The 12,108-nt window shown below is 39.7% G+C and overlaps 1 protein-coding gene across 1 annotated transcript in view; it reads left to right on the top strand.

The window, feature by feature from the left end:
• Window positions 1–12,108, top strand: part of EPHA3 (EPH receptor A3) — a 220,815-nt gene that overhangs the window by 138,996 nt on the left and 69,711 nt on the right. The window contains exons 4-5 of the mRNA XM_085239876.1: window positions 4,299–4,454; window positions 4,973–5,308. Coding sequence (XP_085096002.1) covers window positions 4,299–4,454; window positions 4,973–5,308 — 492 coding nt within the window. The remainder of the gene's footprint in view (window positions 1–4,298; window positions 4,455–4,972; window positions 5,309–12,108) is intronic.

Consider the following 12,108-nt stretch of genomic DNA (forward strand, 5'->3'; position numbering starts at 1 on the left):
CTCACTGAAGTAACTTTCACCACTCTCTAAGGAACTCATCAATTTTAGCTTAAGGAAACTCATTTTTACCCAGTAATGAGGACAGCTGCAGTCCTGAAGCTCTTACCAGCAGGTAACTTCAATGAAGCCAATGTGGCTCGCACTCATGCTGAAGAGATGGAAGTCAGTCCAAATACAGTTGTAAAATAATATTTGTGGTTGGAGTAGTGCAGGAGTTACCACTGCCAGCAAGTGTTGAGCAGTGAGGAACCCTGGGGACAAATTGCCACTGCCCCCTGCCTAGGGAGGGTAGTGAGACTGGGGCTGCAGGAGAGAAGTTTTCTCCCAGCCCAATGTCCCCAAAGGGACCTCTGAGACCTCTACTTCCCTAGAGGTTTGCTGACTTTGAATGCTTCATATGAAATACATGCAAATGCAAGATATTATTTTAGTTTTGTTTGTTTGTTTGTTTTTAATACACTAACCTATTAGTAATGTTGCTACTTTCAGCAATGCAGGAACAGGTAATCGCATTCTTATCTTTTGTTCAAAAGCACATGGAACTGAGGGAGAAAAAAGAATCCTTGGCTTCTGAAAGAAAATGTTAACAAAATATGCTTCTCAGAGGTGTTCCCATGCTGAAATTACACATTCAGTGAACACTTGGTGTGCTAGTGCTTTTATTTTCAACCTGACTGAAGCAGAAGCTGTGATGTTCACTTTAAAAAGACAAAATTTCTTCTGTCAGTTCATGTAATCCATTTTTTCTGACATAAGAAAGAAGGAAAGACAGTTAAAGAGTTCTTTTTATATCAGAAATAAGAAATTAAGAAATTATTAAGAAAAGAATAATAACACTAAATACATTCAGATGATTTCTTGTTTGCACTCCCATTCCAAGCTTCAATTTCAAGTGTAATTGCCTTTTTTTCTTTCATTCTTTTTTTTTTTTTTTTTTTTTTCCTCCTTTGGGCTGCAGTGCTGAATAATCTTAAATTGCTCTGACAGAGACAGTAAGTGTGAGACAGCCTGAGGGGAAGCTATGAGATCAGGATGTCCTTGCTAGGACGTGCTGGGACAGCAGGGATCCAGCAGTGCATCTCCACCACCAGATGCTGTGGTGGCAGTAGGGAAACAGGGATGTCTCTGTCCCTCTGGAAAAACAGCAGCCTGATTTGGCTCCTGCTTCTTCCTCTCTTCTCCCCCACACAAGCACCACCTTTTCTTAAATAGAGGCTAGTGTTTTTCATGGAATCATGGAATGGCTTGAGTTGGAAGGAACCTTAAAGATCAAGGTCTAACCCTCTGCCATGGGCAGGACTGCTACCCCACTAGATCAGGCTGCCCGGAGCTCTGTCCAACCCAGTCTTGAATGCTACCGGGGTTGGGGTATCCACAAAATATCTAGGCAGCCTGTGCCACAGTACCTTACTGCCCTCTAAGGCACTACTTAATGAAGAAGTTTGATTCCTTCCTTTACCATACTCACCCACAAAATCTATCCGCTGCTTATGCAAGCTTGTTTATTGATGTTTAATTCATTATCTTATTAAGAAACATTGGCTTCAAATATGTCTCAAATAAGCAATATTACTGTAATTGCATCCCATAAATGAATGCTCAGGTGTTATGAATAAATTTTGCTTAATGAGCATATTGTCTGGTGGGAAGACCAACCACACGGCAAAGGTTCAGCTTTAGATTCTTAGTCTTTTTTCCAATCTTTATTTTAAACTAATATAACAAATTATTAAAATGTATAAGATTTATATATATGTACTCAGAAATACCTCTTTGTCTTGTATATGTTTTCCACAAATATGAAAATGTCCTTCAAGCTAAGGAGATATGGTTAAGTGAAGCCATTTGTTTTTGATAACTGGCACTGAATTTCCACAGGAACTTCTGGTGAAGATGGTGTATAAATGAATACGTAGCAGCAGTGTGGTGCTTGTTTCTTTATGTGCTGTCTTGGTTACTGGTACTGGAAAGAGTGGGACTGCTATCCCTTCTCGGGACCAGGAAAGCCCATTCTGGACCACAAGGCAGTAAAATATTGAGAAGCTCCTCTGTCAGCAGGAGGGATAATAGAGACAAATAGATGTGACCTGTTTATCATGGGGCAGTAGTTGAGAAGGGATGAGAGCTGAGTTTTAGGACTGCAACAACTGCAGCCAAAATCAAAAAAAGCTAATTCTCTGCTGTATTTTCTCCTAGTGAAGGTGTTTAAGAGATGCTCCTTTATTTTCCTGAAGTTAAACAAACACAAATCGCCAAAAAGCCTCGCAGGCTGGGATGAGGTGGAAACAAAAGCAGCCCCAGCTGCAGAAGGTCAGGCTGTGCTGAATCCTACAGCTTGGCATGAGGGTCTGCAAGCTTTGCTACAGAAGTATTTTTAGCAATTCAGCTTTCACAAGTTGCTTGGTGGCACTGTGCACCAGAGGCTCAACCTGGGGATTACTTCATTAAGGCTTGCAGGAGGCACTATGAAGTGGGAGATGACTTTCTCAGCTGTTTTGTTAGTGTGGCGTGGGAGGCGGCAGCTGCAGCCAAGCAGCCTCTATTTGCAAGGGCTTCGAAGTGCTGGAGGGTGGCTGAGATTAGCACTTCCCTGTGAAACATTTCTCCAGACAGGCTCAGTGCTGTGCCGGGAGGTTTTTCTTTGTTAAGATGTTTCAAGACTGAATGTGCAGCTGTGTGAGGTTTTGGTTTCCCTCTGCTTTTCCAGTGCATTTCACTCAGGTGTTTGGTGCCCAAAGCTAATGAACCAGAAATTCATGTAGGAAACGATTATAGATGGTACTGTGTGAACTGAATAGCCCGTACTTCAGCTTCCCTCTACTCCATCTCTTATGAAAGTGTTGTAATTATTTTTGATTACCACAGTCTGCTCATCCAAACTTATTTTTCTGTTTGAGCACTGCATGCATGGATGGACAGAACCACATCATCTTGTATCTTGTGTTTCATACTACATTTGTGAATCAGCTCACCTCCATAAGCAAAAATGAAATATGTGAGCCTGCATTGGTTTATGCTAAGACTGGTGAACCTATTCTTTTGGTTTCAAAGTAGCTTTTAAATCAATGGCAGGTCCAGGACCATTTTAGTTATGCTTAACTGTCTGGGATCCAGACACACACAGATTGTGTTTTAGATTGTGTAGCTCTTTTTTATTATTTTAACATTATATGAGAATGTATTGGGGTTTCCTAAGGTTGTTAGTAATGTGTGTTAGGCAAGTGCTTGCTGTGAAATGAAAGCAATAGGTGAACCTGTTTTGAGATGCAATCTCTTTTGTTTCGTTGCCTGTGTGCTGCTGTAGTACAGCTGTTGTGTAGTTATGGTTACAGTCTTATTGGTGTGTCAGCCAGAATGACCATACTGAGTAAATTCCATTTGGAGAAGGATGCGTGCCTTGGAGAGAAACCACAGCTGAGCTGCAGAGTCTGAGTGTTATCTGGTTTTGGTTTAATTTTTTTCAATTTTTAGATGGTGAGATCATCTTACTGGAAAGAAGTCAACCATGTTATTTAATTGCATGAGTTTTTCATAAAAAGATATTTACTTGACTGTTCATTTCTGTAATTTGCTTCAAAGATCATTTTCATCTGATGCAAATGTGGCTTTGAATCGGTCTGAAATGCAACAGGAACCAAAACAGAAAGGATGTGCAAATGTTGGTGAAACACCACCACCAAGACTTTGTCAGAAGCAGATTCTGTGGGCTCCAGCACCATCCCTAGAGGACTGTGTTAACATAAAAAGCATCCTCACAGTACATATCCTACAAATTTCTTGTAGTCAGTATCAGAGGCAGCTCATAGAGTCTGATGTGTGGGCCTTCAGTAATGGAATAGATCTATCACTATTCAGGTTGTTTTCTTGATTTTGGATGGCTTAGTCACACTGAACTGAATAGCTTACAATTAGCATTCCCTTGTAAACAAATCTCAGCAACAGTAAGTGGATACAGTTAGTTTCTTATGCAATTTAGGGACCATGTTTTGGTAAACAAACCAGAAGCTAAGAAAAATAAGTGAAGTTCTTGTAATGCAGTGTAGAAAATGTTTCCTCTTGCAATATACTGTTCTGCTATTCAAGCAAAACAATATAAATCGAAGCTGATTCATGAAGGACTTCATTCTACTAAGAAATTAATTTCTGTCAGCTTTCTCATGAGAAAACTGTGGGTTTCAGATTGTAAACACTCCAAAATATGATCTATATATGAAAGTTTCCAGGACAATTAAAAGATCACCTGTAAAAATAGAAGAGCTGTCCATGAAATTTAAAATTTCATTCTTTTCATTTTGCAGCTTGTCGACCTGGGTTCTATAAAGCTTCTGCTGGCAATGTGAAGTGTGCCAAATGCCCACCTCACAGCTCCACCTATGAAGATGCATCTCTGAACTGCAGGTGTGAAAAGAATTACTTTCGCTCTGAGAAAGACCCTCCATCCATGGCTTGCACCAGTGAGTAGCATCATTGTGCTTGGGGCTGTCGTTTTTTGCTCTTCCATCCGTATCTGAGCAGCTTGCTTGCTTCCTCCCATGTTCCACTGCAGTCAGCCATCCATTGCCTGCCATGTTTTCATACATGTTGGACAGGCTACCAGAAATTATTGGGCTGGATTTGTGTCATTTTCTTTTCATTTTCTCCAAGTTCTCTGTCAGATTTGAGAAGGAGAGATAAGACTTTTAAACTCATACCAATATTTTCATCAAAGTCCAAGAGCCATTATCAGTAGCTGTCCTACAGAACAACTCTAGAAAAGTGACATTCTGTCCTGAACTATGCCCTCAGAGTACTAACTGTTTAGAGCAAAACGTGGTTCTTGATGCTCTGGTTTGTAGTCTAGTGAAATATTTCAGATTTCTCTACAGGAAGTAAATAGAACAGTTTGGTTATTTGTTTTTTTGCTTTTATATGCTTGTGCCCTTGTTACTCTCATTTTAGAGCAATACAGAAATACCTATCCTTTCCTTTGTAGGACCACCATCTGCTCCAAGAAACGTTATTTCTAATATCAATGAGACATCTGTTATCCTGGACTGGAGCTGGCCTCTTGACACAGGAGGTCGAAAGGATGTCACTTTCAACATCATTTGCAAAAAATGTGGAGGAAGCAGCAAGATATGCGAGCCTTGTAGTGACAACGTACGATTCTTACCCCGTCAGACTGGCCTCACCAACACCACGGTGACAGTAGTGGACCTTTTGGCACATACCAATTACACTTTTGAGATTGATGCAGTCAATGGGGTATCTGACTTGAGTACACTTTCCAGACAATTTGCTGCTGTCAGCATCACGACTAATCAGGCTGGTGAGTCTCCTCCTGATTACCCTTTCTTTGTTCAGAACTACTGAGATGTATGTACCTTTCTCTCTACCCCCTCTTTTACAGGAGTTACTCAGAATGCTTATATGCTAGGGTAACTAATTGACTTGAATGTGCTAGTAAAAGTAAAAGCAGAAACAAACTCAGCATGTGCTGCTGTCAAAGGACCTGGCAGCATAGCTGTTATGATTAACTCCCAGTCCCTAGTTAATAGTCCCTAATAGCAGACTCATATGATTCCGTAGCCAGAATGTGTTTTATTAATAAAACCAGATTTTAATAAAACACTCATTTCAGTAATCTCCAACATAAATTACGGTAGTAATCTTAGTGATTAATTTTGATTAAATAGAAGTGAAAAAAAAAAGCTTTGATATTAGACACATCAAAATCTAACATTAAATTAGAGAGGCTTAAAACATTGCTTTTTTTTATTATTATTTTTATCCTTTGCAAGTTGTTTCACCAATTCTGAACCACTGCCAACACGATGGGGGTGTGGAGCTGAATACCAAATTAGGTGCCGGTCTCTTGGATGGTAATGTGCAAAGGGATTGCTCTGCTTCTGTGAGACTTATTACAGTCATCTAGGCCCTGCACAAGCACAGCAGTACGCCCTGACTGTCAGATCAGAGCTTTTGTCACTGCTGCATTATTCTACCATTTGTGTCTCATTTGTCAAGGTTTCATCTAAAAGTTGTGGAGAATCTAGACTCTTCTCAAGCATTTGTTTAGGTGCCCAGACTGGAGAAATGTTTGCCAGAAAAGGGAAGGACTAAATCTTTAATTTTCAGTGGTCCTACTCCTGCTGCTCATAATCAGGATGCTTTGTACTAAGAGCACATGTGCATGCAGTAAAAGTGCTTCCACCTCTTTGCATCCCACACCACATCTCAAAAATACCTACATGTCCCCCTCAAAGCACAAACCAAGTTAATATAATTCTAAGTAGACATTCTCCTGGTAAGCTAAGTTATTGCAATGTTTTTCACGATGGAGGTTATGTCTCTTCTCAGATCACAGATCTGCTTTGGTGGGAGGCATAGAAATGTGAGAACAGATGGTTTTCTGACAGCAGTCAGTATATTTGCAAATGATCTGAAGAACTGCCTAACTATGCAGTAGGCAGATAGAGGTGGATCTGCTCAATAGGAACGTCTTCCTTTCTCATCTAGGTATTGACTTCAACTCTGAAACATGCTTTTTATGTTCATTCCAAATAATCTACTACTGTTGTATTTACATTTCTGGGATATTTCTGTCAGTGATTTCAGCAGCCTTTGTTTAGTTGCTCCCTTTTCTTCTGATTTTTTTTTTTATCTCAGAGATATTTCCTTTCAGTCTGTTCATCACTGTAGCAGCTGGAAATCACCTGGGGACGTTCTATTAAATGAATTCTGTAGGATCGGTGAAAGGTATTTCTCTGCAAAGGTCTTCTGCTTTGCAAGGTGCTTCCCCAGGGCCCAGAGCTGGCTGCCTTTGCAACCTTTGCAACAGGATGCAAGGTGGATTTTGATTTTGTTGTGGAACACATGACTCTTGTGACATGGTTGTCAGGGTCAGTGCCTTTCTGGAAAGAGCAATTTAGTTTAATGCAACTTCCAGACTGCTTAAGCAGTTTGCTTATTTATTTTCTACTTTCATGCATTGTTACATTATGTAACAATGTAGGTGATGTGACTTATTATATGTTTAATTATTCTGTCTCTTGATCATGCTGGTTGATTTACTTAGTCAGATTTCCCCTTGAAGTTATGTATGTTGCTAAAACTAGATCTTAAATATGCATACCAGTTATCTTATGCATAGTTACAAGAAAGCAATTTCTCTAGCGTTCCCTTCCTGTTTAGATCATAAAAGGGACACACCAATAGCATACTTTCTGTTCATGTCATACAGAAGAACCAGGAAGGGGGTGAGAAAGTCTGAAGATCTTAGATGACATTTTATTATATATTTAACTGTGGGAGCATTTCAAAAGCATTAATTAAAGCACTGTTGAGTTGGATCTGAAAGAGATCAGAAGAGCCAAAAGCCAGTCACAACTCTAAGGCTATTATTTGTATTGTTTGACTTCAGGCATATGCCTTCAAGAATTGAGGCACTTACCAGTCAAACAGAACTTTAGTTACATAACTAAGCTGTGCTGAACTTAAGAAAATAGAAGAGGCGTATTGCTTTGGGAGTTGTGATGTGGGGGGGTGTCCCATGTGTTTATGCATTTCCATATGGCCAGGCAGATCCTGGGGACAGAGCCACTGGCAAGCCCACAGAAGAAACAGTGTTAGGAGAATAGGAATTTAGGAGAAAAGATTAAGTACAGAAGGTCCATAACACCTGGATCTCTGCTCTGGGGTCTCCTGAATCCAAACACTTTCCCTTCTGCCAGCAATAACTTGAGAGCCCTCTGTCCTTCCAATAGATGTGTTGAAGTAGTAGTAGTCATCCTGGACATTTAATATCCATATGTTTCTCTCATCCACTGTCAGGGTCCATCCCAGTTTGGAGAAAAATGTTTTTCACCCTCATAAAAAAAAAAAAAAAGCAAAAATACTGATGTATGAGTGCATGAGTTTCCAAGAACTTGAGGCAGGACTGCACAATCTTTTTGATTTTTGAATGATAAAAATGAGATGTTTGTGGCACTTATCTTGGTAGCAAAAAATCCTATATTGCACTACTTCACACAAGATCAGTTCAAAAAAAGCATCAGTTGTATTGTGTTTGCTGGGACTCTGAGTCCCAAAGTCCTGCTGAAAAGTGAACAAACCTTCCTCTCCATGTTTCACATCACACACAAGCATTTCTGCCTATGCATCCGTCTCCAGTCAAATAGATCAGAACATACATTGTACAAACCTTCTTTTATATGGCAGCTGGGAGATCTGCCAGAGTGCGTTAAAATAAATTCAGCTGATATGTTAGTGAGTCAGTCAGTTTGCACAGCAGCTCCATTTTTAAATGTAAACACATCATATACACACATGCAGACACATATTTGTAATTTGCATAGACTTGTAGATACACACACACACAAAGAGCCACTTTAGATGCTGCTGAAAAAAACAGTGATGCCTGCACACTCTGAGCTCTAGAATCTCTATCTGAAAACCGTAATAAGGCTTTAGTGGAGAGTTTTGAAAGCTGATATAGAAGTAAAGGAAAAGTGTGCTTTGTTGTCAGTTGCAAAGTTTGAAACGTTCAGACTGCGTGTACTGAAAATTCAAGGAAGATACTACTTTTAAACTAAAAAACTGGTGTAAAGCCAAGATCCAGCCCCATGAATTAACAGAAGTTCAGAATCATTTTGGGAAATAGATTGTGCTTTTTAATTCCAACTGTCTGTCATAAGATTTATTGTGCTTTTATTGTACTTTTTTCCTTACCTTCCAGTGAAGATGAATAAGAAGGCATTTCTGGAAAAAACAGCAACAAAAGCCTTTTGCAAAATATGACTAGACTGATATAACATTGGAATTTTTCTGATATGTCTTTCTGTCCCTGGTGTGGAAATAAGAAAAAGGGCATATTTCTGTTTAATTTAGCTTGTAGATCATCCTACTTGATTGCAGTGTAATACATGCCTTCAGTTGTTGCTTATACGGCATCCTCCAAATTATTTTGAAGCATTCTGAGACTTTCACATTATTTCAGTGTATTGCACCAACACAGATGTCATCTCCTAATAACACCAATCAACCTCATTTAGAAAGGGTCACTGATGACTATGGGAAGTTTTTTGGAGTTCAGTATTCCTCGAGGTGGTGAGTTAATAGTGAATGTGCCAAGCAGAGTGACTGACACCGGTGGCACACTGCCTGGCTTGTGAATGAAGTGATCAGATGTCTGTGCATAGATGTTCTAGGTTGACTGGGTTTTCTGACCACAGTTTGTGCTTTTTTAAATGGTTGTTTGTTGTTGCTTTTTTAACATGTAAAACCAGCAACTGGTGACTTCCTTGCAGCTTTAAAAGAACTCAAAAGAAAAAGTCATTCAGCCCAGGTCAGAACATTTCTATATTTACTTTGGGCTGCTGCAAGCACAGAAGTCCCACCAAAGGAGCTGCAGGCTGCTATGAGTTCTTCCCTCAGTCTCTTCTTCTCTGGGCTGTACAGACCAAGAGACCTCAGCTGCTCCTCAGATGTCTTGCTCTCCAGACCCTTTGGATGCTCTCTAATAGTTTGATATCCTTCTTACATTTTGGTGCCCAAACCTGCACACAGTGCTTGAGATGAGGCTGCACCCGCATGGAGCATAGTGGGACAATCCTTTCCTACAACTGGGTATGTAGGGTATAGAACTCACTCAAGAAAAAGACTAAGATTTGGTAGGGACAGCATAGTCGTGCTAGTGGGTAATTAGTAGGTTATCCAATGCAAAGCACGTCTGTTGTGTCAGCAATATATCAATGCTGAATATATTTTGTTAATACTGCCTAAGAAAGTAACATTTTTTCTTCCGTAAGACTGTTTTTATGGCACAGTACAATGTCATATAGTTTGTAGGTATGACTCAGGAAAACTGAGCAAAATGTAACCAAAGATTTAATTGACTTAAGTGAACTTTAAATAGACATACTCTCTGCAGTGACCTTTGCAGTCTAGAGGAGACAAGGAAGACTTTCAGAACTTGTAGATATCTGCACTGATAGCAGATGCTAATCTGTCAGACATGTCTTAAGTAGCCTTTACTATCCCACTGTATTCCAGTGCACACAGTGCCATGCCCATTCCTATAGCTGATTGCCTCCTTCATCTGAGGAGGAATAACCTTATGCACCAGTACATGCTGGAGACCAGTGGGCTGGAAAGCAGCTCTCCAGAAAAGGCCCTGAAGATGCTCATAGATCTAAGCTGACCATGAACCAGCAACATGCCCTTGAAGCTATGAAAACCAACAGCATCCAGAGCTGCAGTGGGAAGAGCATTGTCAGCAGTTCTGGAGCCTGATTCTTGCCCTCTACTCAGCCTGGTGAAGCCACGTGTGTGTGATCAGCTTGCCCCCCACCCCCACCCAATACAACAAAGATATGGGTACTGCAGGGCAAGTCCAGCTAAGAGTCACAAAGATGTTTAAGGGACATTTGTAATGTGAGGAGAAGCTGAGAGAGCTGAGAATGTTTAGTCTGAAGATGAAAAAGCTCAGGAAGATTTAATACACATTTATAAATGCTGGATGGAAAGGTGTAAAGAAGATTGAACAAGGCTCCTCTTAGTGAGGTCCAGTGATATGACATGCACAAACTGAAATACAAGAAATTTTAAATGCAGGGAAAAAATTCTTTACGCTGTGTCACTGAACACTGGAACAGGTTGCCCAAAGAGATAGAAGTGGCTAGAAAGGACTGTTTTCTAATTTTTGTTTTTTCTTAACCTTCATCTTTGCATTCAAAGAAAAAGACCTTAAGAGGAGTAAACTTCACATACATGTAATCAGGTTAGAGAGAAAGTAAGCCTATGCGTGCAAAAGGTTTATTAACTCTGATATCCTTGCTTGAAAGAAATTCAGGAGAGTCTTGTTGAATCATTTGTTTTGGTATTTAGCAATGATAACCTCAAAACTCTGACCATTTGTCATAGTGCAAAATGTTTATGTGTACATGAGCATGAAAAACTGCAGTGGGATTGAATTATTTTACAGAACACCTCTATGAGAATGCATTGCTTTAGAGGGAGAGATTTGATTTAGATAAATTGCCTGTGAGTTAATGCCTCCTTTCTAAGTGTTTTCATCAGAGAGTCTGCAGGATCCAGTCTTATTCTTCAATGTGTTGTACATTGTATTCTGTTCAACAGCTATGGTACTTCCCTTTTGAGTCAGCTGTGAGTAAATTGAGGCCTACTTTCCACTAACTAGCTTTCTTCACATGAATATTAGGATGCCTGATAATGAGTGAAAGCAGTTTCAAATCCCTTGTGTGCATTTCAGTTAAACTGCTGCATACCTCTGCATAGTCACACGTAGCTTGAGGAGGAGTTTTTTTCCTGCTTTACAATGCTAAATTAATTGGGACACTCTACAAGAGTACTCCCATGTGGGATCTGAAATGTTCTAAAAAAAAATTAGTTTATAAACAAGGTTACATTACATTAGTACAGTTTTATTGAGGAGACAATTTATATTTGACTATGTCTTTAGGCTTCCTAGCTGCAAGGACCAAGTATGCTCTAGATAACTAAGCTGTTGTCCCAGAAGATCTTGTGTATAGCTATACTGTTAGTTGAAATGTTTTGAGTCACCATGTAGGGTTGTAAATTCAGATGTCTAGGTTAGATTATAGAGGCTGCAGGAGCAGAGCAAGAGAGTGGAATAAAAACCCAGAAGAAGATAGATGGGAACAAGACGTTTTGCCCGTGACATTTTTATTCCACTAGCAGTTTCCTTGATCTAGCAGTTACTCCCTCTCTGGCTGAATATTCTGTCTCAAAATCCCTACTTTTTGAGCATTTTCCTGAGCTCTTGCCCATTTTGTTTCTTCCAATAGAATTCAGAATGTCTAGGATTCCAGGAAAATAATTAAGAACAAGAAAGCTCAATGTCAATAATTATGATTTTTGTGTTTTCCATATATAGTGATGTGGAAACTTTCATTTTTAATACTTCAAGTCTTTAATATGTGCCTGCTTGATAATAAAATAAGGTTGTTTTACTTTAATCCCCAAAGGTATCAGTGTAACAGCTTCAGAGGTAGTTTTATGTTTGATTAGTTCTTAAGAACCTAAGGCTTTGTAAAATGAGGTCTCCACTTTGCAGCTGTTGAGGCAACTATGCAGGCCTGCAGCATG

This window comes from Meleagris gallopavo, chromosome 1 (assembly GCF_905368555.1).
Source record: "Meleagris gallopavo chromosome 1, MGAL_WU_HG_1.1, whole genome shotgun sequence".
Classification (NCBI taxonomy): domain Eukaryota; kingdom Metazoa; phylum Chordata; class Aves; order Galliformes; family Phasianidae; genus Meleagris; species Meleagris gallopavo.